Source organism: Heterodontus francisci, chromosome 1 (genome assembly GCF_036365525.1).
Source record: "Heterodontus francisci isolate sHetFra1 chromosome 1, sHetFra1.hap1, whole genome shotgun sequence".
NCBI lineage: Eukaryota > Metazoa > Chordata > Chondrichthyes > Heterodontiformes > Heterodontidae > Heterodontus > Heterodontus francisci.
Genome location: NC_090371.1, coordinates 267,883,653 through 267,908,839, shown reverse-complemented (window position 1 = coordinate 267,908,839; position 25,187 = coordinate 267,883,653). Strand labels below are relative to the sequence as shown.

Genomic DNA, 25,187 nt, shown 5'->3' with positions numbered 1-25,187 from the left:
TTTACACGAAAGCTCTCACTAATCAATTAATAACACCGTGAGGACCCAGCACATGACCTCAGCTGTGTATATTGGGTGTATACCATAGTCCAGTAGGTGTACAACCCCTGCCAGTTTACCCTTCCATGCCTGACCCCTGATGGGTTGAAATGAAGGATGCCTTTCCAACATGTTAGGTGTGTATGCTGCAAGAACATTTTAATTAACTTCATTTTTTGAACTGGTACATTAATCTGGACAGGCGTAATATCTGGATCTAACTTTCATTCCCAGAAATTTGTGCTTTGTATGGATTTTATCCCTTGGAATCTGAATCTAACTTACTAGCAGCACTTTAACATAAATTAATCCAAAAATTCCTCCTAGTTAAATAATCAAAAATCTCAGCAATACTGCATTAGACTGTGACTTAGGCTTTAACTGCCAAACAAATTTATTGAACAGTAAAAGGTCAAGATTCAATCATCTTAGCTCTAGAATATCATGGCAGGAGCTCCTTAGGGTTGTGTCCTCGGCTCAGCCATCTTCAGCTGTTTCATCAATGACCTCCCCTCCATCATAAGGTCAGAAGTGGGGATATTCGCTGATGATTGCATAGTGTTCAATACATTTGCAACTCCTCAGATACTGAAGCAGTCCATGCCCGCATACAGCAAGACATGGACAGCATTCTGTCTTGGGCTGTTAAGTTGCAAGTAACATTCATGCCACACAAGTGCTAGGCAATGATCATCTCCAACAAGTAAGAACTAACAATCTCTCCTTGACATTCAACAGCATTACCATCACTGAAACCCCCATCATCAGCATCCTGGGTGGGGGTGGTCACCATTGACCAGAAACTTAACTGAATCAGCCAGTTAAATACTGCGGCTACAAGAACAGGTCAAAGGTTAGAAAATCTGCAGCAAGTAACTCAGCTCCTGACTCCCCAAAGCCTGATTGCCATATATAAAGGCACAAAATGAGTGTGATGGAATACTCCCCACTTGCCTGGATGAGTGCAGCCCCCACAACACTCAAGAAGTTCAAACCATCCAGGACAAAGCAGCTTGCTTGATTGGCACCCAATGCACCACCTTAAACATTCATTTCCTCCACCACCAGCTCACAGTGGCAACAATGTGTACTATCTACAATATGCACTGGAGCAACTCGCCAAAGCTTCTTCGCCAGCATCTTCCAAACCCACAATCTCTACCATCTAGCAGGGCAGCAGACACATGGGAACGCCAACATCTGCAAGTTTCCCTCCAAGTCACGCACCATCCTGACGTGGAACTATATCACCGTTCCTTCAATGTCGCTGGGTCAAAACCCTGGAACTCCCTTCCTAACATCACTGCGGGTGTACCTACACCAGATGGACTGCAGCGGTTCAAGGAGGTGGCTCACCACCACCTTCTCAAGGACAGTTAGGGATGGGCAATAAATTCTGGCCTTGTCACATCCCATGAATCAATAAAAAGAATTAGGAGCCTGGTAACAGTGACAGGACACTTATTTCCCCAATAATTCCTAGCTCCACATGCAGAAGAAAATAATTCATATTTTACAACTGCTGTTCTAAACTTTTATATAAGCAATGCCTTCACATAGCCATATTTTCCTTTTGTTATCACCTGTAGAAGCTTTCTTGCCTCATTATTTCTCTAAGAAGTTAACAGACTGATTCTTTGATTTGAAAAAGACATGCTGATAAATATATTTTTAAAAAGTGACTGGGTCTAAGAAAATTTAAATAACTGTTTGCTCAGTGTAGGAAAAGAACTGATAATCAAGCACATATTCGGAAAAATCCCCAAAGTTTCTTTCATATGAATTGAAAAGCTTGGTCCAGCTCTTGGAATTTGCCTCAGACAAACTGTAAAATGACTAATTGCTGCACCACATGATTTCTGTGAATAAAGCTGGTTTCTAGTGTTTTAGGTACCACAGTAGGTTAAGGAAGCCAAATAAAAGCCACTTCTTAAACAAAAATTCTCCTTTAAATAAACTTGCAACACTTCAAAAGCATAGTGCTTTACATCCTGGTAGCATTCCCTTAAAGACCTGCTTAAAAGGAACTCATTTTCATATTTACAAAATGGCAAAAGCAATGTGCAGAGGCAGAACAACATTCTGAGGTATTGTTTTGGAGATAAAGCGAATGAAACATGGGAACAGTCAGAATAGTGGGCAATTGTATGCAAGATTCTGTACCTAGATGTAAGTGAGTACAGAGAGTCACAGGCCAGCTCCACGTTATAGAGTGAAATCCTCCCTGTTTATGAAAGGGGTGATATTTGGGGCTGTGATCTGTATGGCCACACGTGCAACCATCAATAATCCTGTAAACCTTAAGGAATGCAGCCAGATGGTAAAAAGATATGACTCAGATTGCACTATGTTTTCAGTCGGGAAAATTGATTAACTGACTGGCCAGGTAAACAAAACATCACTGATCTTGCAACTGTGCAGTGTAGGCTAGGAGATTTGGCAGCTATCTTCTGCTTGTTGCATGGAGGACTCAGTAGCTTAAGTAAAAAGTTGTAAAGAGTCAATTTGAGGAAAGGAATTTCCCTGAAGTGCCTACTTATTAGTCCCATAGATTGTACTAATTTGTGACTTCACAAGTTAATGTTTTTGATGACTGTGTCATGTGTTAAACCTCCATCCTTGAAATGATTACATTTATTTCAAAAGACACAGGGTTTGTTCTGTTGGTTGTGCTTTCTGTTATTCCAAGAGGGGCACTTGTATTTTATCTCCCAAGCTATCCTCATACTTGAAATGCTCTGTTTTATTTATTGGGGAAAATAATATTTTTTTTAGGAGCTCCAAGCTGCCTGTGGTTGCTTTGGATTTGACAAAATATGCTTGAAATTTGAAGATCAAGTTTAAACTATTTTCTGGTTTTCTGAAGTTTCTGTCTCTATGGGGCAAGATTTTATTAATGCACAGCTTGAATACTTTATTCCAATAACAAGAAAGGAGGATAATCTGTAAAAATGTGTAAATAATGTATTTTATAACTTCTATAAATATTTGCACAGCTAGAAATATTAACAAAATTCAATAGAATATTTATAGGTTATGATTGCTGAAATAACTTAATGTTTGTAAAATGTTATACCATGTGACAGACTAAGAATTAAACGTCTGTATGTATGTTTTACAGTAATACAGCAATTTGTTATTATTGCACTCTTTGGCGGTTGAAAATGTTCCAGAAGAATTACCATCTGCTCATTAGTTCTCACTGCTTTCTCCCGCTGAATTGTGTGCTACATTTTTCCACTTAACAGGCTGACTAATGGAGCAGTACAGGAATAACAAGGCCAAGTTGCATTTAAATCCCCTATATTTGGTTAGGGGAACCAGATTGACTGATTGGGACCTCTTCATTAATCTTTACAATGGATAAATCTAAAAGCAATAATGTGGAAATTAACTAACAATATGGCCTTGATTTAACTCGGGCAGGATATCATGGCAGGACCAAATGGGCAACTCAATGAAACTGCAGAAGTTGGCAAGGCCTGGACAATTTTAACTGCCAGGCCTCATTTACACATGATTGATAAGTGGGTGGCTGATCAACAAAACTGCACAATTTCCACTGGGACGCCAGGACCACTATTTCATGGGTAAATTGACCTCCTAAAAGGTCAGTTGCATTCACTCAATGTAAACAATACCTTTAGCCTCCAAAATTGTTTGTCTGCTTCCAGAATTTAGGTGGCAGGAGAGTGGCAAAATGGCAGAGAATGTCTAAAAACGTCACAAACAAAACCTGGTTGGAGGTGGCAGATGAAGTTAGCAGCACGAGCATCAACCTGAGGACCTAGAAACAGTTCTGCAAGACTTCAGTTATATCGCTAGATCAGGAAAGACCAGTGCATAGCTTCCTTCTCCATCTCTTACACTGCTACTGGTCACTTGTGTCATGTGCTTCATCAGGTGCAGGTCTCTTCAATTCACTATCCAAACTCCCCTGAGTGCTAAAGCAGGTACTGCTGTTTGGGAGGGATGCATCACATGTAACCAAACACTAATGGCAGGGGATTAAATAGCCAAGCTAATTGCATTTTAGTGAGGAGTGAATTGCTAATTGAACAGCTGGGCCTGCCTAAAATAGACAAAGCACTTAATTTGTTTTGACATCTATGGAAATGGCAAATGATGAGCTTTAATTGTCTTGTATAGATGGTTGACCATAATAACTGTAAGCTGTATAATTGGTATGAACTGTATTTATATTTTAATTTTTTTGTTGTTGAAATATATGTAAACCCAGATAATACGTTGGACAACTATGTGTTCTTTGTCCTCAAAGTTTCCTGAACATGTTAATGTTACCATTTTCCCTTCCCCAATCCCAACAATATTGATTTTAATTATCTGAGCTCCCTCAGCCATTTTCTCTAGCTAGCTTTAATGGTTTTATTTTGCATGAGTTCAAATGCTCTCTAACTTAAACCTCAGCTGTCTTCTATCTTTGTGGTTTACCACAGGGTACATACATATTTCAAACAACATTTAATGTTTACTTAAATATTTCTGACATAACTAGCCAGTTGCAGTTAATCCTTAAGTACAATTTATCTTCTGTTCATTTTTAACTGGGAGAAAAGATCCATTGTGCATTTTTAGTACGATTTCATTGCAAAAAAGAGCAAAGTTTAGCAAATTAACATTCCATCTATTCATCAAATTCCTCTTAAATTGCCACATCCTGGCATTTATAAATATATTTCATGCTATTTAAAATAAAAATCCTTTTGTGGTTACAGTTAATAAGAAACAGAAAATATAATTTTGAGAAAGTGAAATAGCAGGAGCTGTGTCAAATTGTAATGGTGATCTTTACAGATTAAGGAATGATGGACATACACTGCTCTTAACAAGTTTCAACTGACAGTACTTCACTAGAAAGAAAAAGAACAAACTTGCATTTACGTAGCGAATAGCATACTTTATAACCTCAGTAGATGTCAAAGCACTTCACAGCTAATTAAGTAGTCTTCAAAGTGCAGTCACTTTCATATTGTAGGGAAATGTGACAACAATTTGAGCACAGCAAAATCCCATAAACATAAGAGCTGTTAAACGATAAACAACCAATCAACTAATTCACCTTTTACCATCCTGTGGGTCACGTGATACAACGATTATGGAATTGTTGACTAATTATAGCAATCAAATAGTCTACAACAGACCCAGACATGACGTGCTGAAAGAGTGGTGGACAGCTTTGGGAACCACAAGTCCAAAGTTACCTGTTTCTCCCAAGCATGCGACACTTACCACATGTCATGTCTCAAATTAATCATATACGGTATACCAAAATTTTATTTTCTGAAAGAAATTTAATTTGCATTTGAATGAATCAATGCTTCCACCATACTTAGAACAACTTGATTTATATAGCGCCTTTAACATAGAAAAATGCCACAAGGCATAACCTCAGCAAAACTGCTCCATAGATTGACCATTTACTCACTAAAATATTGTTTCCACAGATTAGTTTTAGATTTACACAGCTTCAAGAACAGGTTGTGTCCTCTGTTCCCTGTGGTCGTAGATTTACCAAATAACAATTTTTCCCATTAAACTACCTGTCTGACATTAATCTGTGAATAAAACAAGAGCTTCTTGCATCTGAACATAGAACCCCACCAGGCATTCTGTAGCTTGCTCCTTATTTCATTCCCATTCCCAATTTTGCCATTCAAGCACAACCCAACAGTATGCAAGCTCAACATCCTGTTGAATCCTGAGTTGAACTTCAAATCCCATAGTTAGTCACCAATATGGCCATTTCTAGCTTCAAACCATTACCTATCTCTGCCCTTAACCTACCCCAGACTCATGCAATATCTTCCTCATTAGTCTTCTAAGCTCCTAAATATATAAATACCAACTTATCTAGAACACTAATACTGAAGCAAAATACTGCAGATGTTGGATTTTTTTTAAATTCATTCATGGGAAGTGAGCGTCACTGGCTATGCCAGCATTTATTGCCCATCCCTAATTGCCCTTGAGAAGGTGGTGGTGAGCTACCTCTTGAACCGCTGCAGTCCATGTGAGGTAGGTACACCCACAGTGCTGTTAGGAGGGGAGTTCCAGGATTTTGACCCAGCGACAGTGAAGGATCGGTGATATAGTTTCAAGTCAGGATGGTGTGTGACTTGGACAGGAACTTGCAGGTGGTGATGTTCCCATGCATCTGCTGTTCTTGTCCTTCGAGGTGGTAGAGGTCATGGGTTTGGAAGGTGCTGTCTAAGGAGCCTTGGTGTGTTGCTGAAATCTGAAATAAAAACAGAAAATATTGGAAATACTTAGCAGGTTTGGTAGCATCTGTGGAGAGAGAATCAGAATTAACATTTCAGGTCAATAACCCTTACTTGCGAGCTTGTTCTTGGTTTTTAAATGGCATATATTTCTGCGGGATTCTCTTGGTCACTCTTTTAAATGCTTCCCATTGCTGTTCTTTTTCTTTGTTTGTCAGTAAATGTTTCCAGTTTATTTTCTTTAGTTCCAATTTATTACTTGGTCTTTGTCTTACTTAGGCCTTCCCAATTTTTATCTAAACCTTATTATTTTGTGATCACTATTTCCTAGATGTTTCCCTCACTTACTTCTCTATCTGCTCCCTCTGTTGTAAGGCTTTTTACATATTAAGTAAGAAAGCAGGCTTGTACACATTGTAAAATTTCAATTCCCTGTACCCCTTTTGCTCTCTTTACTTGCCACTTAATTTGGAATAGTTAAAATCTCCCATGATTATTATTCTATGTCCTTTACTCATTTCACATACACATTTCTTACTCCATCTCCTTTCCACTATTTGGTGATCCGAAGTATACGACTATTATTGTGATTGATTCCTTCTTGTCTTTTATTTCAACCTATGTGGATTCTGTTTCTAACCTGCTGGTGGTTATGTCCCTTTTTGCTACTGCTATTATGTTATCTCCAATTAGTACAGCTACCCCACCCACTTCTTCCCTATCTTTTCTGATTATGTCATAACCTGCAATGTTTAGTTGGCAGTCCTGTTCTTTATATAGCCATGTTTCAGTCATTTCTACTACATCTTGTTCTTCATTACGGATCATTTTCTCCAGTTCCCCTGTTTTATTTTCAATTTTGTGTACATTAGGCAGTTTAAAACATTTTTAACAGTTATCCCTTTTACTTTATTTTTAACTGTACTTTTCTATTTCTGTTTGATAACAGTATTTGTTCCCTGACCATTTATGTTACCCTTGTTCTTTACCTTGGTCTGACCTTTACTCTCATCTCCTAATTCTTTTGTCTTCAGACTTTGATCATTTTACCACAGCCCATTCTCCTTACTAGCTTAAAGTCCTATCGATAGCCCTATTATCCTTTCGGCTAGGACACTGGTCCCACTCTGGTTCAGGTGGAGCTCATCCACCTGATGGGCGGCACAGTGGCGTAGTGGTTAGCACCACAGCCTCACAGCTCCAGCGACCCGGGTTCAATTCTGGGTACTGCCTGTGTGGAGTTTGCAAGTTCTCCCTGTGTCTGCGTGGGTTTCCTCCGGGTGCTCCGGTTTCCTCCCACAGCCAAAAGACTTGCAGTAGATAGGTAAATTGGCCATTATAAATTGCCCTTAGTATAGGTAGGTGGTAGGGGAATATAGGGACAGGTGAGGATGTGGTAAGAATATGGGATTAGTGTAGGATTAATATAAATGGGTGGTTAATGGTTGGCACAGACTCGGTTGGCCGAAAGGCCTGTTTCAGTGCTGTATCTCTAAATCAAAAAAAAAAAATCATATAATGGTGCCAGTTCTCCATGAAATGCAACCCCTCCTTCCCACACCAGTCTTTCAGCCACACACTCACCTTCCTGAACTACCAATCCCTATGCCCATTAGCACGTGGCTCAGGTAGTAATCCCGCAGTTATACCTGCATGATCATTTTTTAAAAATTTAGTTCCTAACTTCTGATTCCTTTAGCAGGACCTCTTTCTTTTTCTTCCTCATGTCATTGGTCACATTACGGACCACGATAACAGAATTGTCCCCCTTCCTTTCCAAATTAATTTAATGTAACCCTCAAAATTGTACTAGACAAAAAAAAACTGTTGAGATCATATATTATTATTAACAAGTAACCAGTTTTCATACAAGCTATCTATAGCAAGAGCTTTATGGTTGCTAAGTCAGTCACTCATCATGGCCAGGACTGGGAATAATCTAAACAATCCTGTGCTAACTATTGCTTGACACATGACAATGTGGATTCTCTGACTGTATGCTGCAGATCCAGCTTGCCAACTTGAAAGTTCAAGAATGAGAACCAGTCCAGCTAAGGTTAATTTGGTCAGAAATTATTGATGGAAAAAGCTTTTATAGCATTGCTTAATCCCTTCACAATTGCAGGGAACATGGTGCTTTTCCTGTTTACAGGACCAACTTTAGTCCTGTGTGAGACTGTTCTTTGTCCCCTCCTGTTCTTCATGGTGGAAAAGGTGGCAGTGGTAATCAAGCTGTGTCCGTCTGCCATTTATTTCACAATGTGTTTGTCCTGTGGCATATGAAATGGGGTATGCGACAAGCACCATCAGGCTTCCCCAAAAAAGGGTGCACATTCACAATTTCGCTAAATGTGACTGCTAGTCTGGGCACTTTGGGTGCACTTCATGTGCGACAGGCAAGCATCACACTTTTAACTGCGGCTGCGTTTGCTAACAACGCTACCACTAGGTGGTGCTGCAGTGACATGCGCAAAAGCAGCATGTGCCACTAAAACATCACAGTCTGCAACTTCAGGCAGCTGCCAGGACTAAAGATGGCGCTGCTCAAATAATCACACGAAGGCAGTCTAACCTAAACACATGGCAGCACACAATGGCGGGAGGGAGAGAGTGAGCGAGTGGGACGGGGATGGGATGGAGCGGGCCAGGGACGGGGACGGGAGAGTGGAGTGGGCTGGGGACAGGGAGGAGCGGAGCGGGCCGGGGACGATGGGGGTGGGGACGGAATGGGAGGTGGAGGTGGGGGTGGGGGATGGGGGGGGGGGGACAGGGGGGTGGGGAGGGAGCGGAGCGGGACAGGGATGGGGTGGGGGGAGGCGGAGCGGGATGGGGGCAAGCAAGCGAGCGGGCCAGGGGTGCGGGGGGTGCGGAGCGACCGGAAAGAGTGGAGTGGCCGGAGAGAGCAGCAAGGGGGGGCGGGGGAGCGGAGCGGCCGGAGAAAGCAGCGAGGGGGGGGGGAGCGGAGCGGCCGGAGACAGCAGTGAGGGGGAGGAGTGGAATGACCAGAGAGAGCAGCGAGGGGGGGCGGGGGGGGGAGGTGGGGGGGAAGCGGAGCGGCCGGAGAGAGCAGCGAGGGGGGGAGCGGCTGGAGAGAGCAGCGAGGGGGGGAGCGGCTGGAGAGAGCAGCGAGGGGGGGAGCGGAGCGGAGCGGCCGGAGAGAGCAGCGAGGGGGGGAGCGGAGCGGAGCGGCCGGAGAGAGCAGCGAGGGGGGTGGGGAGCGGAGCGGCCGGAGACAGTAGCGAGGGGTGGGGGGAGCGGAGCGGCCGGAGAGAGCAACGAGGGGGAAGTGGCGGGGGGGGGGGGGGGGGGCAGTGGAGCTTGACGCATGGGTGAATACCTGTTGACGTTGCATTGCTGTACGCGTAAAGTGCATGCACAGAGGCCGACCAGGCGCGTTGCCCGAAGATGCACACGTCACGCAGTGACGTCATTGGCGTATGCGCTAACCAGTCCTGGAAAGTCGGAACGCAGCGCAATTGCAGAGAGCAGGAGACCATCTGCGCATGTGCACACCTTGGCGCAGGCTGATGACGTCAGTGGCCAGCTGCGTTGTCAGGAATCACTTTGTTACAATTACAATTCGAGAGCAGTGAGCAAGGACTCACTGAGGTGAAGCTAAAAACACTGTGCTTTAAAAGTTAAGCCCTGTTATGGCCAAACCAGGAAAGGGGCCAGAGGGGAGCCTGAGACCCTTTCGTCACCCAGTCGTAACACTGTTCAGCCTACTCAGCTTCTGGAGATAGCATGCATTCTATTCCGCATTGTTGTCCACTCCTTTTCAGATAGTTTTTCTAAGCTCCACCATCGCACAGCTTGCACTTGGATTCATAACAGAAAGAACAGCATATTTAATTTAAATGAGCTCATCCTTGATGAACACAGCCACTGAAAATCTATAAGTGGCCTATTGGTCTTTCTGACTTCTGTGCAGAGCAGAAAATTCCATGTATAAAATAAATCAATAGTATTCTATTTTCTTCAGATCATACTTGTGCTCAATGTCTTAAATTTACCCGAAGATACTGTGGCAATAATAGCACCACTTTTTTCCAGAACATATCACTTTGGTTCTCTTCATTTGCATATTAATTCCTTGATTCTGGGAGCAGTATAAAGGACAAAACTATGACATTAAAATGTATGAACAGATGAATTATAATAACTGGTCTACCATCTCCATCCATTAAATACGAAGTAAACTGATAGCAAGTATAATACTGCAGATGAAAGATTTTTTTAAAAAGTCTGATAAAGAAAATGCAAATAATTAACAGATAACTTTATGATACTTTAATATTTTTGCCTATAAGCAACATCACAGACATCAAACAGTCTTGAAAAAGTGCTTTTTTTCCTACCTTCTTTCTGCATATACTATCCATCTAGAAGCTGGTCAGATGATCCACACCTAGATGCATGGAACGAAAATGTTGGACCAGTTGAATTGGCGGCTTAAGTTCAATAACTTGGCTTTTTACTTTGTGTTAATGTAGTCGGCTATTGCGTTAGTTGTCAGCCACGGCTCAGTGGATCACTTTTGCATTTGAGCCAGAAAGTTATGCGTTCATGTCCCTATCCATGAAGTGAGCACAAAAATGTAGGCTGATACTCTAGTGCAGTAGTGAGGGAGTGCTGCACTGTTTGAGGTGTCATCTTTCAGATTAGATGTTATACCAAGACCCTGTCTGCCCTTTTAAGGTGGGCATAAAAGATTGCATGACACCATTTTGAAGAAGAGCAGGGGAGTTATGCACAGTGTCCTGGTCAATATTTATCTCTTAAATCAACATCACAAAAAACAAATCATCTAATCATTATCACATTGCTGTTTGCTGTGTGCAAATTGGCTGCTGTGTTTCCTACATTACAACAGTGACTACAGTCAAATAGAATAAAGTACTTCATTGGCTGTAAAGCACTTTGGGATGGCCTCAGATCGGGAAAGGCGCTATATAAATGCAAGTTTTTTTAAATGACACAAAGACATGTTTTATACATCGCTAAGGTTGAGCCCATAGAGCTTAGAGACACATGATCGAGCAAACTTAGAGTTAATGTTTCAGGTCGATAGAACATTTTTTAGTAACTCTTCTAGTTGTAATAATTTTCCAGCAGATTTCTGGGAAAAAAAAATGTTATTCATAAAATGCAACCATTCTTGTGTTTGACTGAATAAAGAGCGTGCATTACTGGCAGTAGCTGCTGAAAGATGTTCTGATGAAAGGTCACAGAGCTGAAACGTTAACTCTGTTTCTCTCTCCACAGATGCTGCCTGACCTGCTGAGCGTTTCCAGCACTTTCTGTTTTTATTTCAGATTTCCAGCATCTGCAGTATTTTGCTTTTATTGTAGTGGCTGCTGCTGTGTTGCATTGCTGAGTGAATCCGCGCGAGGGCGAGAGAGACCGGCTTTTGACCTGATGCGGAGAGATGAGACCACAGCAATAGCAGCCCGCACTGACTCTGCACAGGGCAACACCGGCTCCACAAAAGGTGTCTGTCCAAATGACCAATTCCATTGAATAGTGTTGCAGTTTCAGTGCTCAGTTAGTTCAGACAACGTGTTATAATTTACTGAGACCGGGGGGGACATAAGAAAGCAAAGTCCAGAGGTGGGGAGAGACAATGTGAGAACTTCTCGAGGACAGGAGAGACAAGAATAAGCTATATATGCACGCAGTATATACCTCTCATCTTTCACACACTTTTTAAAATTACGATCGTCAAATGTTCATTTTGGTTTTGATAAAAGTATTTAAAAATACGAACAAAGCGTATTTTTACTGAAATAAAGTTTCTCCGAATAAAAAAATGGAACCAGCATAAAAGTTTACATATTCAAAAAGCCAGTTCAAAAGTAAAAAATAATTTGAGTGAGTGAAACACACACAACACTGCAGGTAAAATAAATTGTGCATTTGAAGTTTTGGATTTAGGGGAGTGGACAATCTCCAATCCAGATTAACCTTTTTGTCCCCACCCCCAAAGTGCAGTCAGTACAATGGCTCACGGTGTTTTTATTCACTACAGTAGCAGCAGGCTGCAGTATAGCTTCTGACCCTGACTGAGAGGCCAGTGCTCGTGTCCAAGAGGAGGAAGCAATGGGTTGGCAGGGTTTCTGCACATGTGCAGAACTTCCTCTGCAGCTGCACACTTAAATGTTTACTGATGGGAAGGCTGGAGCTTGCAAAGTTTCTAAGCCTTCAAATTAACTCCAGGAAGGTTTTAAAGGTAAGTTCCCAAATGGAATTTGAGATCCAGTGGGCATGCATCAAACCCACACTGGGGTTAAACTCTGGGTTTGAATTTCAACGCTGGCATTGCTACAGAGCAAAGGTTGGAGTGTGATCTTACACTGTGCAACTACCTCCAATCAGTATCTTGTTTATGCTAACTAGCTCCCAATAGAATGCCTTATATTAATGAATGTCCATCCATCACCCAAGCCCTGGTGTGTGGCCAATATAGGAGTATCTTTTCATTTGGTTGATTTCCCCTCCCCCAGCCTTGTACTTTGCCTTCTTAGCTGGTGTAGGCCATTCAGCCCGATGAGCCAGTCCCACCATTCAATGAGATCATGGCTAATCTCTATTCTGAAACCATCTACCCACACATACCACCCCCTCAACCCCACTCCAGCTCCATGCCCTTGTGCTAGCATCTACTTTTTGTGGGAGAAAGTGCCACAATTTTACCACCCTTAGTGTGAAGATGTCTTTCCTAACTTCTCTCCTGAATGACCTGGGTCTGATTTTTAAGGTTATGTCCCCTTGTCTTAGACTCCCCCACCAGCACAAAAAGTTTCTCTTTTTAAAAAAATTTATTTTAAGATACAGCACTGAAACAGGCCCTTTTGCCCACCGAGTCTGTGCCAACCGTCAACCACCCATTTATACTAATCCTACATTATCCCATTACCTTCTCACATCCCCACCTTCCCTCAATTCCCCTACCACCTACCTATACTGGGGGCAATTTATAATGGCCAATTTACCTATCAACCTGCAAGTCTTTGGCTGTGGGAGGAAACTGGAGCACCCAGCGAAAACCCACACGGTCACAGGGAGAACTTGCAAACTCCACACAGGCAGTACCCAGAATTGAACCCTGGTCGAACTTAATCCAGGTTCCCAGTCAAAATACAAAGAATTGAGAGAGCACTGGGGCTCAAAGCTGTGCACAGTATGGTCAAGACAGATTCACAAGAGAAACGCAGAGAGGGTTCTTCAGCACAGAGTACCTAAATGCTTTAGTTTTGATCTCCTGAGCAAAATTGTAAGATATCATGAGGGTTTCTGAAGGATTGGTTTACAACCATGCATTACTTGTCTTTACTATATCACACTCTTGACATCATGACTCACTTGGAAACAAGTTGCATCAATGCTCATGTGGCAGCTATCAATCAAATGTAAAGAGTTCTGCCAAGTAGTTTTTGTCACAAAGACAGTACATTTGCAAAAGGAGAACATAGAATTAGGAGCAGGAGTAGGCCACTCGGCCCCTCAAGCCTGCTCCGCCATTCAATAAAGATCATGGCTCATCTGATTGTAACCTCGACTCCACATTTCTGCCTAGCCCCGATAACCTTCCAGCCCCTTGCTTCTTATTATAAAACATTCTAGTATTTAAAAACACAGTTAGAAGAAACTGTTTTCATGAATAGATTGGGGGAAGAGGGGGGCTAGTTGTGAAGGGACCCCGAATATTCCTGGTATCCAGGGATTCCTAAACTGCCCTGTCCGCTACCCTGCATTTCGCAAATCAAGCGACCTGGAGCCACACCCCGGCCCCCAATTCTCCAACAATACCCACTAACTGTCCGACCTCGAACACCATGAAATTATAAAGCACAAGCAGACAAAGAACAGCCTTTTATTTAACAAAGACCTTATGTGTTGTATAATTAAAATGCAAATTGGGGCAATGATATTGAGTTATGGAGAGTAATGAAGCAGCGGGACTTAATTCATTTGCATACGTTGAGCGCTTAAGCCTCCCCGTCACTCGATCATTTATTTCCCAACGCCCATCTCCATATATTGTTGATGGAACGGACAAGAAAAATAATGCTTACTGTGGACCAACAATCGTGAGATTAGAACAATCCTCGTGATTTAATCAACTGAACTCCATGGCAACCCTACCGTCTGACCATCAAATATTACATGACTTTGGATGTAGATTTAGAGGAGCACAGGAGACCAAACAATGTCGAGTTTATTTGTAAAAGGGCTGTGTGTTATTTCACTGCTGCTGGGATGCCTTGATAGATCTAGGTGTGCGCCTATCTAATATGTTAATTATTACAATATATACCCAACATTGGTTCCCAGTTAACGTGTGATTGCCATTGAAGCAGTTTCCGAGGATGCTGGATGTAATAGTTACTTCCCGTAACCACGCAACCACCAGTGCAATTAACAAATGTGCTCTGTTGAAAGCAATCTTAACCTTTTACGCGCCCTCTCCCAATTGAGCATGCGATCTTTAATAGTTCAAAATAAAATAGTGCAAGTGCTCTCCACGTCAGGTGGCGAAGAATATTGCCAAGAAACACAGTAGATCATGTACATCCGACGGTATCGTGTGCTGAATGTCACCGTTCCTACAAACCGTGTTCATAAGCAAATGAGAAATCTCAAAGCTTTTATGTTTTGTTAGGCCTTTATAATACACAAAATTCACCTGAAGCTGACCGTCTCGGGGTTTGCAATGTGCAGCAACTGAGAGAGTGGGGTTTGAGATTTGTTAGTGTGTCTCTTTCGCCCCCGGGCTCAGTACAGTTCGTATTAGCATCTGCAGAAGGTCTGGCTGTTGAAGGAGTACAACTGCCCTGTTATTGGTAAGGCGGATTTATCACAATAGGCACTTCTAGCCTAGTCATATTGATGTCAAAATAAAATTAAAAGCATCTCATATATAAAAACAAACAAAAAAAGCCTATCTGCAACCTAGAAATGGTCAGGTGTAGATAGATCGCTTTCCATGTCTGGCTGGCGACGAGATGATGTAAACCTACCGTTTACAAGTAGTTGTCATTTAAACACATTTACGCGAAAGCGATGGACAGAAGCAATGCGCGGGCCCTTGTGTTTAACAGCAGCAGCCCGGCAACGAAGCGATTGCACCCTCCTCTCGGAACAGCTTTGAAGATAATCTGCTGACTGGTCTTGCTTTCGTGGGATGCTTGTGGTTCACATCTTGTCCAAGTTCACAGGCTATGCGGAAGAGCAGGAATATGGGCGCCAACCACTCCCATAAAACACCGGTGTTTGACGAAAATGAAGATGGTAAGATCTCATCACATTTACTTGTTAAAGTGTTTGTCAATTCTTTAACATTACAGCTTATATTGCAGTGGAAACTATGTCCCTTCCCCTGATGTTTGGACAACTTCTATCTTTTTCATTGCACTGTTTTGAGGTACCAACTTCTTGGAAGGCTGCACTGGAAATAGAACAATTTATTTGTGTCTAGTAGTTTACTTTTTATACTATTGACAGCGTTGTCATAAAAAAATAACTTTAAACTGTCCTCAGTACCACTCACTGCCTGAAGATCCTAAATATTAAACTTTTGAATAAAATCTTAACATACTAACTTTTTGGAGAATAAATTCTGATTCTGAAATATATTTTAACGCAACTTTAAAAAAAATATGTTGGCCATTAATGTAATGTTCAGAAGCTGCTTCAATGGAATGTTATTCAACGAATCCTTAAATCCACAAGTGGCCAGGTACCGAGTTCCCTTTCTTCTTCAAAGCTGACGTTAACTTGAGTTAAAGCAGCTAAACTAGTTCAGAAGATTTTTTAAAACAGGGATGTTTGATATACAAATAATTCATAGGGGCACTTTAGTTCTGCTGCACCTCTGGAAAACCAGAGCTATTATCGCGAGTGTGGACAATAATCACAATAGTCTAATTAGGATGCTAAAACATAGGATTTCAGTATAAATTTGATCTACTCTGTTCATGGAACTATCCAATAGATGTATGCAATACAGTAAATTGCGCTCCCAAGTAAGTGCTCAAAACTCCTATGTATTTAAGACAAAACGTGTAAAATGTCAGTGCCATATGGAACTATTTACTGAAGCCATTTGACACGGACGCCTTACCGGTCTGTTTAAACAATTGTTGCTCTTTTGAGTACCTCGGGCAGCTTTTGCTAATGTGACAAATGATTTAATATCATTATGTGCGCAGTTGTTTGTGGATGTTAATTTAAATGCAATTTATTACTCTTTATTTTTACCAAGTAATTCCTTAATCATTTACTTTGTTGTTTTAGTATTTTAACTTTATCAAACCGAGTTGCGTGCTGACCAAACATTTACAAATAACAATGGCATTTAATTCAAAAGTACTGTTTATCTGATCGTGATACTTAATAAAACATAATACTTTGTGCTGAGTGTGTTAATACTCTATTATAGTGTACTGATCTAGTCTTTAATAGGCAGGTGAAGCATCAGCTATATTAATAAAAGCAAAATACTGCATATGCTGGAAATCTGAAATAAAACAAAAAAAAATTGCTGGTAATACTCGGCAGGTCCGGCAGCATCTGTGGAGAGAGAAGCAGAGTTAACGTTTCAGGTCAGTGACCTTTCGTCAGAACCATTAGCTATACTTAGTTGTGATCAAGTAGATCTTAAGTTTGTGTCCTAATCCAGAAGAAAAAGTTAGTATAGATCAATGGCTGTAGTACAATCTTTATTATCAAAAATTACCAGCAGTGACATTTTTTTCATTCAAAGTGTTGCAGTAGGGTGACTATTTGGGGTATTTAATGTTTATTGCATGTCTTGGGCTAGAGAGTAGTAACAAACACTGCCAGCATGGGATTTAATTTCCTTATCATACTGCTCATTAAATTCATGAATCCTTTTAATACAAGAATCCAAGTGGTCTTTAATATGAATAACGATGCAAGAAATTTCTTTCAAATGACTCTGCACCTATGAATTCATAAGGGAAACAAATTTAGTTGAACAATGCTTTTGGCATAACCACTAATCACGATTAATGAAGAAATAATTTTGTCTCTATTGGAGTACAAAGTCAATTTGCAGGCTTATTTTTTAGTCTAATATGGGCAAACTCATTTATACTTTAAACAGACAAAGCACTGAAATTAACAAAGATGTAACAATAGAGCACTGCAGAGAGATGCCTTTTTAGACAGTGGTGCATATAAAGTAATTAGATACATGCAGGGGGTGGGGTTTGTTGGTGAAGCCGGGGTGGGGGGGGGGGGTTCAATTGTCAACCACCTGTTTCTCACTTGAAAAATGGGTAGCCAACAAAGGGAAATTTGGTCAAGACTTTGCATCCCCATTAACGTCCTGATTTGATTTTCAGGCAGGTCTTTAAATTGGCAGCCTGCACTCTCAGGCAAAACAGGTGGGAAACAAAGAAAGAAATGAAGAGTTTTTTTATTTGCTCATGGGAAGTCACAAATGGCATCCTATGTGACTGACAAAAGCAAGTTATCCCTTCTCATCCTTCTCGACTTGTCTGCAGCCTTTGTCATAGTTAACCACACCATCCTCCTCCAGTGCCTCTCCACCATCATCCAGCTGGGTAGAACTACACTCACCTACCATTCTTATCTAATTGTAGCTAGAGAGCCACCTGTAATGGCTTCTCTTCCTGCTCATACGAGCATACGAATTAGGAGCAGGAGTAGGCCACTCGGCCTCTCGAGCCCATTCCGCCATTCAGTAGGTTCATGGCTGAACTAATTACTCCATATTTCCACCTAAGCATGATAACCTTCCACCCCCTTGCTTATTGAGAATCTATCTACCTCTGCCTTAAAAATATTCAAAGACTCTGCTTCTACCACCTTTTGAGGAAGATAATTCCAAAGACTCAACACCCTAAAAAAAAAAAAAAATTTTTTTCTTCATCTGTCTTAAATGGGTGACCCCTTATTTTTAAACGGTGACCCCTAGTTCTAGATTCTCCCACAAGGGGGAACATCCTTTCCACATCCACCCTGTCAAGTCCTTTCAGGATCTTGTATGTTTCAATCAAGTTACCTCTTACTCTTCTAAATTCCAGCGAATACAAGGTTAACCTGTCAATCTTACCTCTTACAACAGCCCGCCCATTCCAGGTATTAGTCTAGTGAACCTTCTCAGTACTGCCTCCAACACATTTACATCCTTCCTTAAATAAGGAGACCACAGATGTGGTCTCACCAATGCCCTGTTTGGCTGAAGTATAACCTCCCTACTTTTATATTCAATTCCCCTCGCGATAAACTATAACATTCTATTAGCTTTCCTAATTATATGCTGCACCTGTATACTAACCTTTTGCAATTCATGCACTAGGACACCCAGATTCCCTCTGCATCTCAGAGCTCTGCAATCTCTCACCTTTAAGATAATATGATTTTTTATTCTTCCTGCCAAAGTGGACAATTTCCCACTTTCCCACATTATACTCCATTTGCCAGGACTTTGCCTGCTCACTTAACCTATCTATATCTCTTTGTTGCCCCCATGTGTCCTCTTCACAAGTTACTTTCCTACCTATCTTTGTGTCATCAGCAAATTTAGCAACCATACCTTTGTTCCCTTCATCGAAGTCATTTATATAAATTGTAAAAAGTTGAGGCCTCAGCACAGATCCCTTTGGCACACCACTCGTTACATCTTGCCAACCAGAAAATGACCCATTTATGCCTACTCTCTGTTTCCTGTTAGCTAGCCAGTCTTCCATCCATGCTAATATGTTACACCCAACACCATAAGCTTTTATTTTCTGCAATAACCTTTGATGTGGCACCTTATCAAATGCCTTCTGGAAATCTAAATGCAATACATCCACCGATTTCCCCTTTATCCACAGCACATGTACCTCCCTCAAAGAACTCCAATAAATTGGTTAAACAGGATTTCCCTTTCACAAAACCATGTTGACTCTGCCTGATTACCTTGAACTTTTCTAAATGCCCTGCTATAATGTCTTTAGTAATAGCTTCTAACATTTTCCCTAAGACAGATGTTAAGCTAACTGGCCTATAGTTTCCTGCTTTCTGTCTCCCTTTTTGAATACATTCGCTATTTTCCAATCTAACAGAACCTTCCCTGAATTTAAATTAAAACCAATGCATCAACTATCTCACTAGCCACTTTCAACACCCTAGGATGAGTCCATCAGGCCCCGGGGACTTGTCAACCTGCAGCTCCAACAATTTGTTCAGTACCACTTCCCTGGTGATTGTAATTTTCTTCCTCCCTCCCTTCCATTTCCTGACTTACAACTAATACTGTGATGTTACTTGTATCCTCAATAGTGAAGAACAATGCAAAATATTTTTCAGTTCATCTGCCATCTCCTTATTATCCATTATTAATTCCACAGACTTACTTTCTACAGGAGCAACGCTCACTTTGTTAATGCTTTTCTTCTTAAAATATCTAAAGAGACTCTTACTATCTATTTTTATATTTCTATCTCTCAACTTCTACCCATACAAGCCCTTTCAAAACCTTGTATGTCTCAATTAGATTGCTTCTCATTCTTCTAAACTCCAGAGAATATAGGCCCAATTTACTCAGCCTCTCATCATAGGAGAACCCTCTCATCCCAGGGACCAATTTAGTAAATCTTCACTGCACTGCCTCAGGTGCCAGTATATCCTTTCTTAAATGTGGAGATCAAAACTGCACACAGTATTCCAGGTGTGGTCTCACCAAAGCCCTGTACAATTTTAGTAAGACTTCTTTATTTCTGTACTCCAATCCCCTTACAATTTAGGCCAACATGCCATTTCCCTTCCTAATAGCCTGCTGCACCTGCATGCTAACTTTGTGCGTTCCGTGTACAAGTACCCCCAAGTCTCTCTGAGCATCAACACTTACCAGTTTCACACCTTTTTAAAAAAAAAAATCTGCTTTTCTATTTTTACGACCAAAGTGAACAACTTCACACTTCCCTACATGATACTCCATTTACCATCCTGTTGCCCACTCACTTAACCTGTCTATATCTCTTTGCAGCCTCCCTATGTCCTCCCCACAGCTTATCTTTCCACCGAGCTTTGTATCATCAGCAAACTTACATACATTACTCTCTGTCTCTTCATCCAATTCATTAATATAGTGTGTAAATAGCTGAGGCCCCAGCACTGATCCTTGCGGCACCCCATTGTTCACTGTCTGCCAACATGAAAATGCCCCATTTATGCCCGCCCACTCTCTGCTTCCTGTCTGTTAACCAATCCTCTATTCACACACCATTACCTCTGGTGTCCCCAAGGATCTGTTCTGGGCCCTCTCCTATTGCTCATCTACATGCTGCCCCTCGGCGACATCATCTGAAAACAGGTCAATTTCCACATGTACACTGACTATACCCAGCTTTACCTCACCCCCAACTCTCTCAATACCTCCACTGTCTCTAAATTGTCAGATTGCTTATCTGCCATCCAGTACTGGATAAGCAGAAATTTCCTCCAATTAAATATTGGGAAGACTTGAAGCCATTGTCCTCAAAACTCATCACAAATTTCACTTGCTCGCCACTGACTCCATCCCTCTTCCTAAAGCCTGGCTGCTCGACCCGAATCCGACTACATGTATTGGGTTTGGGTCAGGTCGAAATTCCGAGTCCAGCATTCGGGCTTGGGTCGGGTCGGGCTGGACACTGCTTCTGGGAAGTCATGGGATCAGGCTTATCCATGAATCCCCACAATTCCAGCTGTAGGAATAGCCTGCTGCCGGAACAGATGAAGGAGATTCGTGTTGGGTCGAGTCAGGTCATGTGAGGGGAAAAAATTAAAGGGCTCGGGCTTGGGTCGGGTTTGGGTTGGCTGTGGTCGGGTCAGCCCTGGGTCGGGTTTTAATTTTATACCCGAGCCAGGCTTTACCTCTCCCTGCAGCTGTCTGAGGCTGAAACAGACTGTTTGCAATCTGTGTCATATTTGACCCCGAGATGAGCTTTCAACCACATATTCATGCTATCACTAAGATTGTCTATTTCCAGCTCCACAACATCACCCTTCTCCATGTCTGCCTTAGCTCATCTGCTGCTGAAACCCTCATCCATGCCTTTGTTACCTCCAGACTTGACTATTGTAATGCACTTCAGGCTGGCCTCCCACATTTTACACGCCTAAAACTTGAGGTCATCCAAAATACTGCTACCAGAGTCCTAACTCACGCCAAATACGGTTCATTCAACATCCCTGTGCTCACTGACCTACATTGACTCCCGATTAAACAACACCTAATTTTAAAAATTCTTATCCTTGTTTTCAAATCCCTCCATGGTCTGGACCCTCCCTATCTCGGTAATCTCCTCCAGCCCTACAACCTTCTGTGATATCTGCTTTCCTCCAATTCCAGCCTCTTGAGCAACCCAGGATTTAATCACTCCAACATTGGTGGCTGTGTCTTTAGCTGCCTAGGCCCTAAGCTCTGGAATTCCCTCCCTAAACTTTGGCATCTCTCTACCTCTCTCTCCTCCTTTTAAACCTAATTCTTTGACATCTACATGAATATCTCCTTATGTGGCTCGGTGTTGCATTTTATTTTATAATGCATCTGTTAAACCCATCTGGTACATTTTCTTAATGCCTTCTCTCATGCAGGCTCTTTCTTATGTTATAGCCACTACATAGGTGCAAGTTGCTGTTATTGCTGTTGGCAAAGCCAGCATTTATTGCCCATCCCTTCTTGAACCGTTGTTGCCATGTGGTGTCGGTACTTTCACAGTGTTGTTAGGGAGGGAGTTCCAGGATTTTGACCCAGCAACAATCAAGGAACAGTGATAAATATCCGAGACAGGATTTTGTGTGACTTGGAGGGGAACTTGCAGATTGTGGTGTTCCCATGTACCGGATGCCCTTGTTCTTCTGGTGGTAGAGGTTTATTGGTTTTGGAAGGTGCTCTCAAAGAAGCCTTATCGAGTTGCTGCTGTCCATCTTTAGCCACTGTGCACCAGTGGTGGAGAGTGTGAATGTTGAAGGTTGTGAATGGGGTGCATTTGAATGTTGTTGGAGCTGCACTCATCCAGATAAGTGGAGACTATTCCATCACATTCCTGATTTGTGCCTTGTAGATGGTGGACAAGCTTTGGGGAGTCAGGAGGTGGGTTATTCACAGCAGAGATCCCAGCCTCTGACCTCTTGTAGCCACAGAGCATTTATGTGGCTGGTCCAGTTCAGTTTCTGGTCAATGGTAACTCCAGGATGTTGATAGTTGGGGATTCAACAGTGAGGTAATGCTGTTGAATGTCAAGGGGAGATGATTAGATTCTCTCTTGTTGGAGATGTCATTGCCTTGCACGTGCATGGTGCAAATGTTACTTACCACTTATCAGCCCAAGCTTAAATGCTGCCTTGATATCAAAAGTGGTCACTCTCACCTCACCTCTGAAGTTCCGCTCTTCTGTCCATGTTTGGACCAAGGCTGTAATGTGGTCAGGAGCTGAGTGGCCCTGGCAGAACCCAAACTGAGCATCAATGAGCTGGTTATTGCTGAGCAAGTGCCGCTTGATAGCGCTGTTGACGACCACTTCCATCACTTTGCTGATGATCAAGAGTAGACTGATTGGGCGATAATTGGCTGGTTGGATTTGTCCTGCTTTTTGTGTACAGGACACACCTGGGCAATTTTCCACATTGCTGGGTAGATGCCAGTGTTGTAGCTGTACTGGAACAGCTTGGCTAGGGGCGCGGATAGTTCTGGAGCACAAGTCTACAGAAGTATTGCCAGAATCTTGTCAGGGCCCGTAGCCTTTGCAATATCCAGTGCCTTCAGCTGTTTCTTGATATCACATGGAGTGAATCGGATTGGCTGAAGATTGGCATCTGTGATGCTGGGGACTTCAGAAGGAGACGAAAATGGATCATTCACTTGGCACTTCTAGCTGAAGATGGATGCAAATGTTTCAGCCTTGTCTTTTGCATTGACGTGCTAGGTTCCCTCATCGATGGGAATGTTTGTGGAGCCTGCTCCTCCTGTTAGTTGTTTAATTGTCCACCACTATTCATGACTGAATGTGGCAGGATTGCTGAGCTCAGATCTGATCTGTTGCTTGTGGAATTGCTTAGCCCTATCACATGCTACTTCCGTTGTTTGGCACGCAAGTAGTCCTGAGTTGTAGCTTCAGCAGGCCGACACCTCATTTTTAGGTATGCCTGATGCAGCTTCTGGCATGCCCTCCTACACTCTTCATTGAACCAGGGTTGGTCTCCTGGCTTGATGGTAATGGCAGAGTGGGGATATGCCGGGCCATGAGGTTACAGATTGTGGTTGAGTACAATTCTGCTGCTGGCCCACAGCGCCTCATGGATGCCCAGTTTTGAGTTGCTAGATCTGTTCAAAATCTATCCCAGTTAGCATGGTGGTAGTGCCACACAACACGATGGTGGATATCCTCAATGTGAAGACAGGACTTCGTCTCCACATGGACTGTGCAGTCGTCACTCCTACCAATACTGTCAGGGATAGTTGCATCTGCGACAGGTGCATTGGTGAGGATGAGGTCAAGTAGGTTTTTCCCTTTTATTGGTTCCTTCAGCACTTGCAGCAGACAGAGTCTAGTAGCTATGTCCTTTAGGACTCTGCCTCAGTTAGTAGTGGTGCCACTGAGCCACTCTTGGTGATGGACATTGAAGTCCCCCACCCAGAGTACATTCTGTGCCCTTGCTACCTTCAGTGCTTCTTCCAATTGGTGTTCCACATGGAGAAGCACCAATTCATCAGCTGTGGGGGAGGGTGGTGTAGTGGTGGCGGTAGATGGTAATCAGCAGGAGGTTTCCTTGCCCATGTTTGACCTGCTGCCTTGAGACTTCATGAGGTCCGGAAGGCAACTCCCTCCCAGCTGTATATCATTGTGCCGCCACCTCTGGTGGATCTGTCCTGCCGGTGGGACAGGACATACCCGGGGAGGATGATGGTGACTGGGACATTGTCTGTAAGATGTGATTCTGTGAGTATGACTATGTCAGGCTGTTGCTTGACTAATCTGTGGGACAGCTCTCCCAAGTTTGGCACAAGCTGCCAGATGTTAGTAAGGAGGACGTTGCAGGGTTGACAGGGCTAGGTTTGCTATTGTTTCCGGCACCTAGGTCAATGCCAGGTGGTCCGTCCAGTTTCATTCCTTTTCTTAGACTTTGTAGTGGTTTGATACAATTGAGTGGCTTGCTAGGCCATTTCAGATAGCATTTTAAAAGTCAACCACATTGCTGTGGGTCGGGAGTCACATGGAGGCCAGACCAGATAAGGATGGCAGATTTCCTTCCCTTTGTATAACTGTGAGGTTTTACATTTGGGGCACAGGGTGCAATATGGGCACAATCAATTGTCCTGAGAAACCAGCAATCCTGAAAACTTTGATGACCCTCTCAGTCATCTGCATGGGAATACTATCAAATCATCTTAATTAAACTGCCCTGGAAATGAAGGCATAGTTGACTTTCCTTATAGAGAGTGCACAGCAAATTGGCTGAATGGACGAATGACCATATGGTTTCCTGGAATCAGCCATGGCACAAATTTTGAAAGCTGTAGTGACTCTCTATTCCCTAGTGAGAGCTATCCACGGTGAAGACCTTGGTTGCAGAACTAGGGCAGCAAACAGAACTCCTCCAAAGCTTCCTGAAGGAAGCACGGTTTATTAAAATGGAGCTTCTGGGAAAGTACACCTGGGACTGTAGATCCTGCTGGATAGGTAACGCCGGGATGATTTGGCTTTTCTGTCGTGCTGCCTCATAATCTGATCAACCATACAGTCTCCTCCATCTCCAAATTTTCCTCCTCCAGCACGCATATCATGTTAGGTGGGATTCTCATTGACAGTGCAGATCCACCATAATTATACTGGACCTTGGAGGGTTGCATTATGAAGTTGCATTCCTTGAAGAGTAAACAGTGATCTA

The 25,187-nt window shown here is 42.5% G+C and overlaps 1 protein-coding gene across 1 annotated transcript in view; it reads left to right on the top strand.

The window, feature by feature from the left end:
- Positions 1-15,499: 15,499 nt before the first annotated feature.
- Positions 15,500-25,187, top strand: part of LOC137359361 (serine/threonine-protein kinase 32B-like) — a 353,419-nt gene continuing 343,731 nt past the window's right edge. Inside the window, exon 1 of the mRNA XM_068025387.1 lies at positions 15,500-15,569. Within this exon, the coding sequence (XP_067881488.1) occupies positions 15,500-15,569 (70 nt within the window). The remainder of the gene's footprint in view (positions 15,570-25,187) is intronic.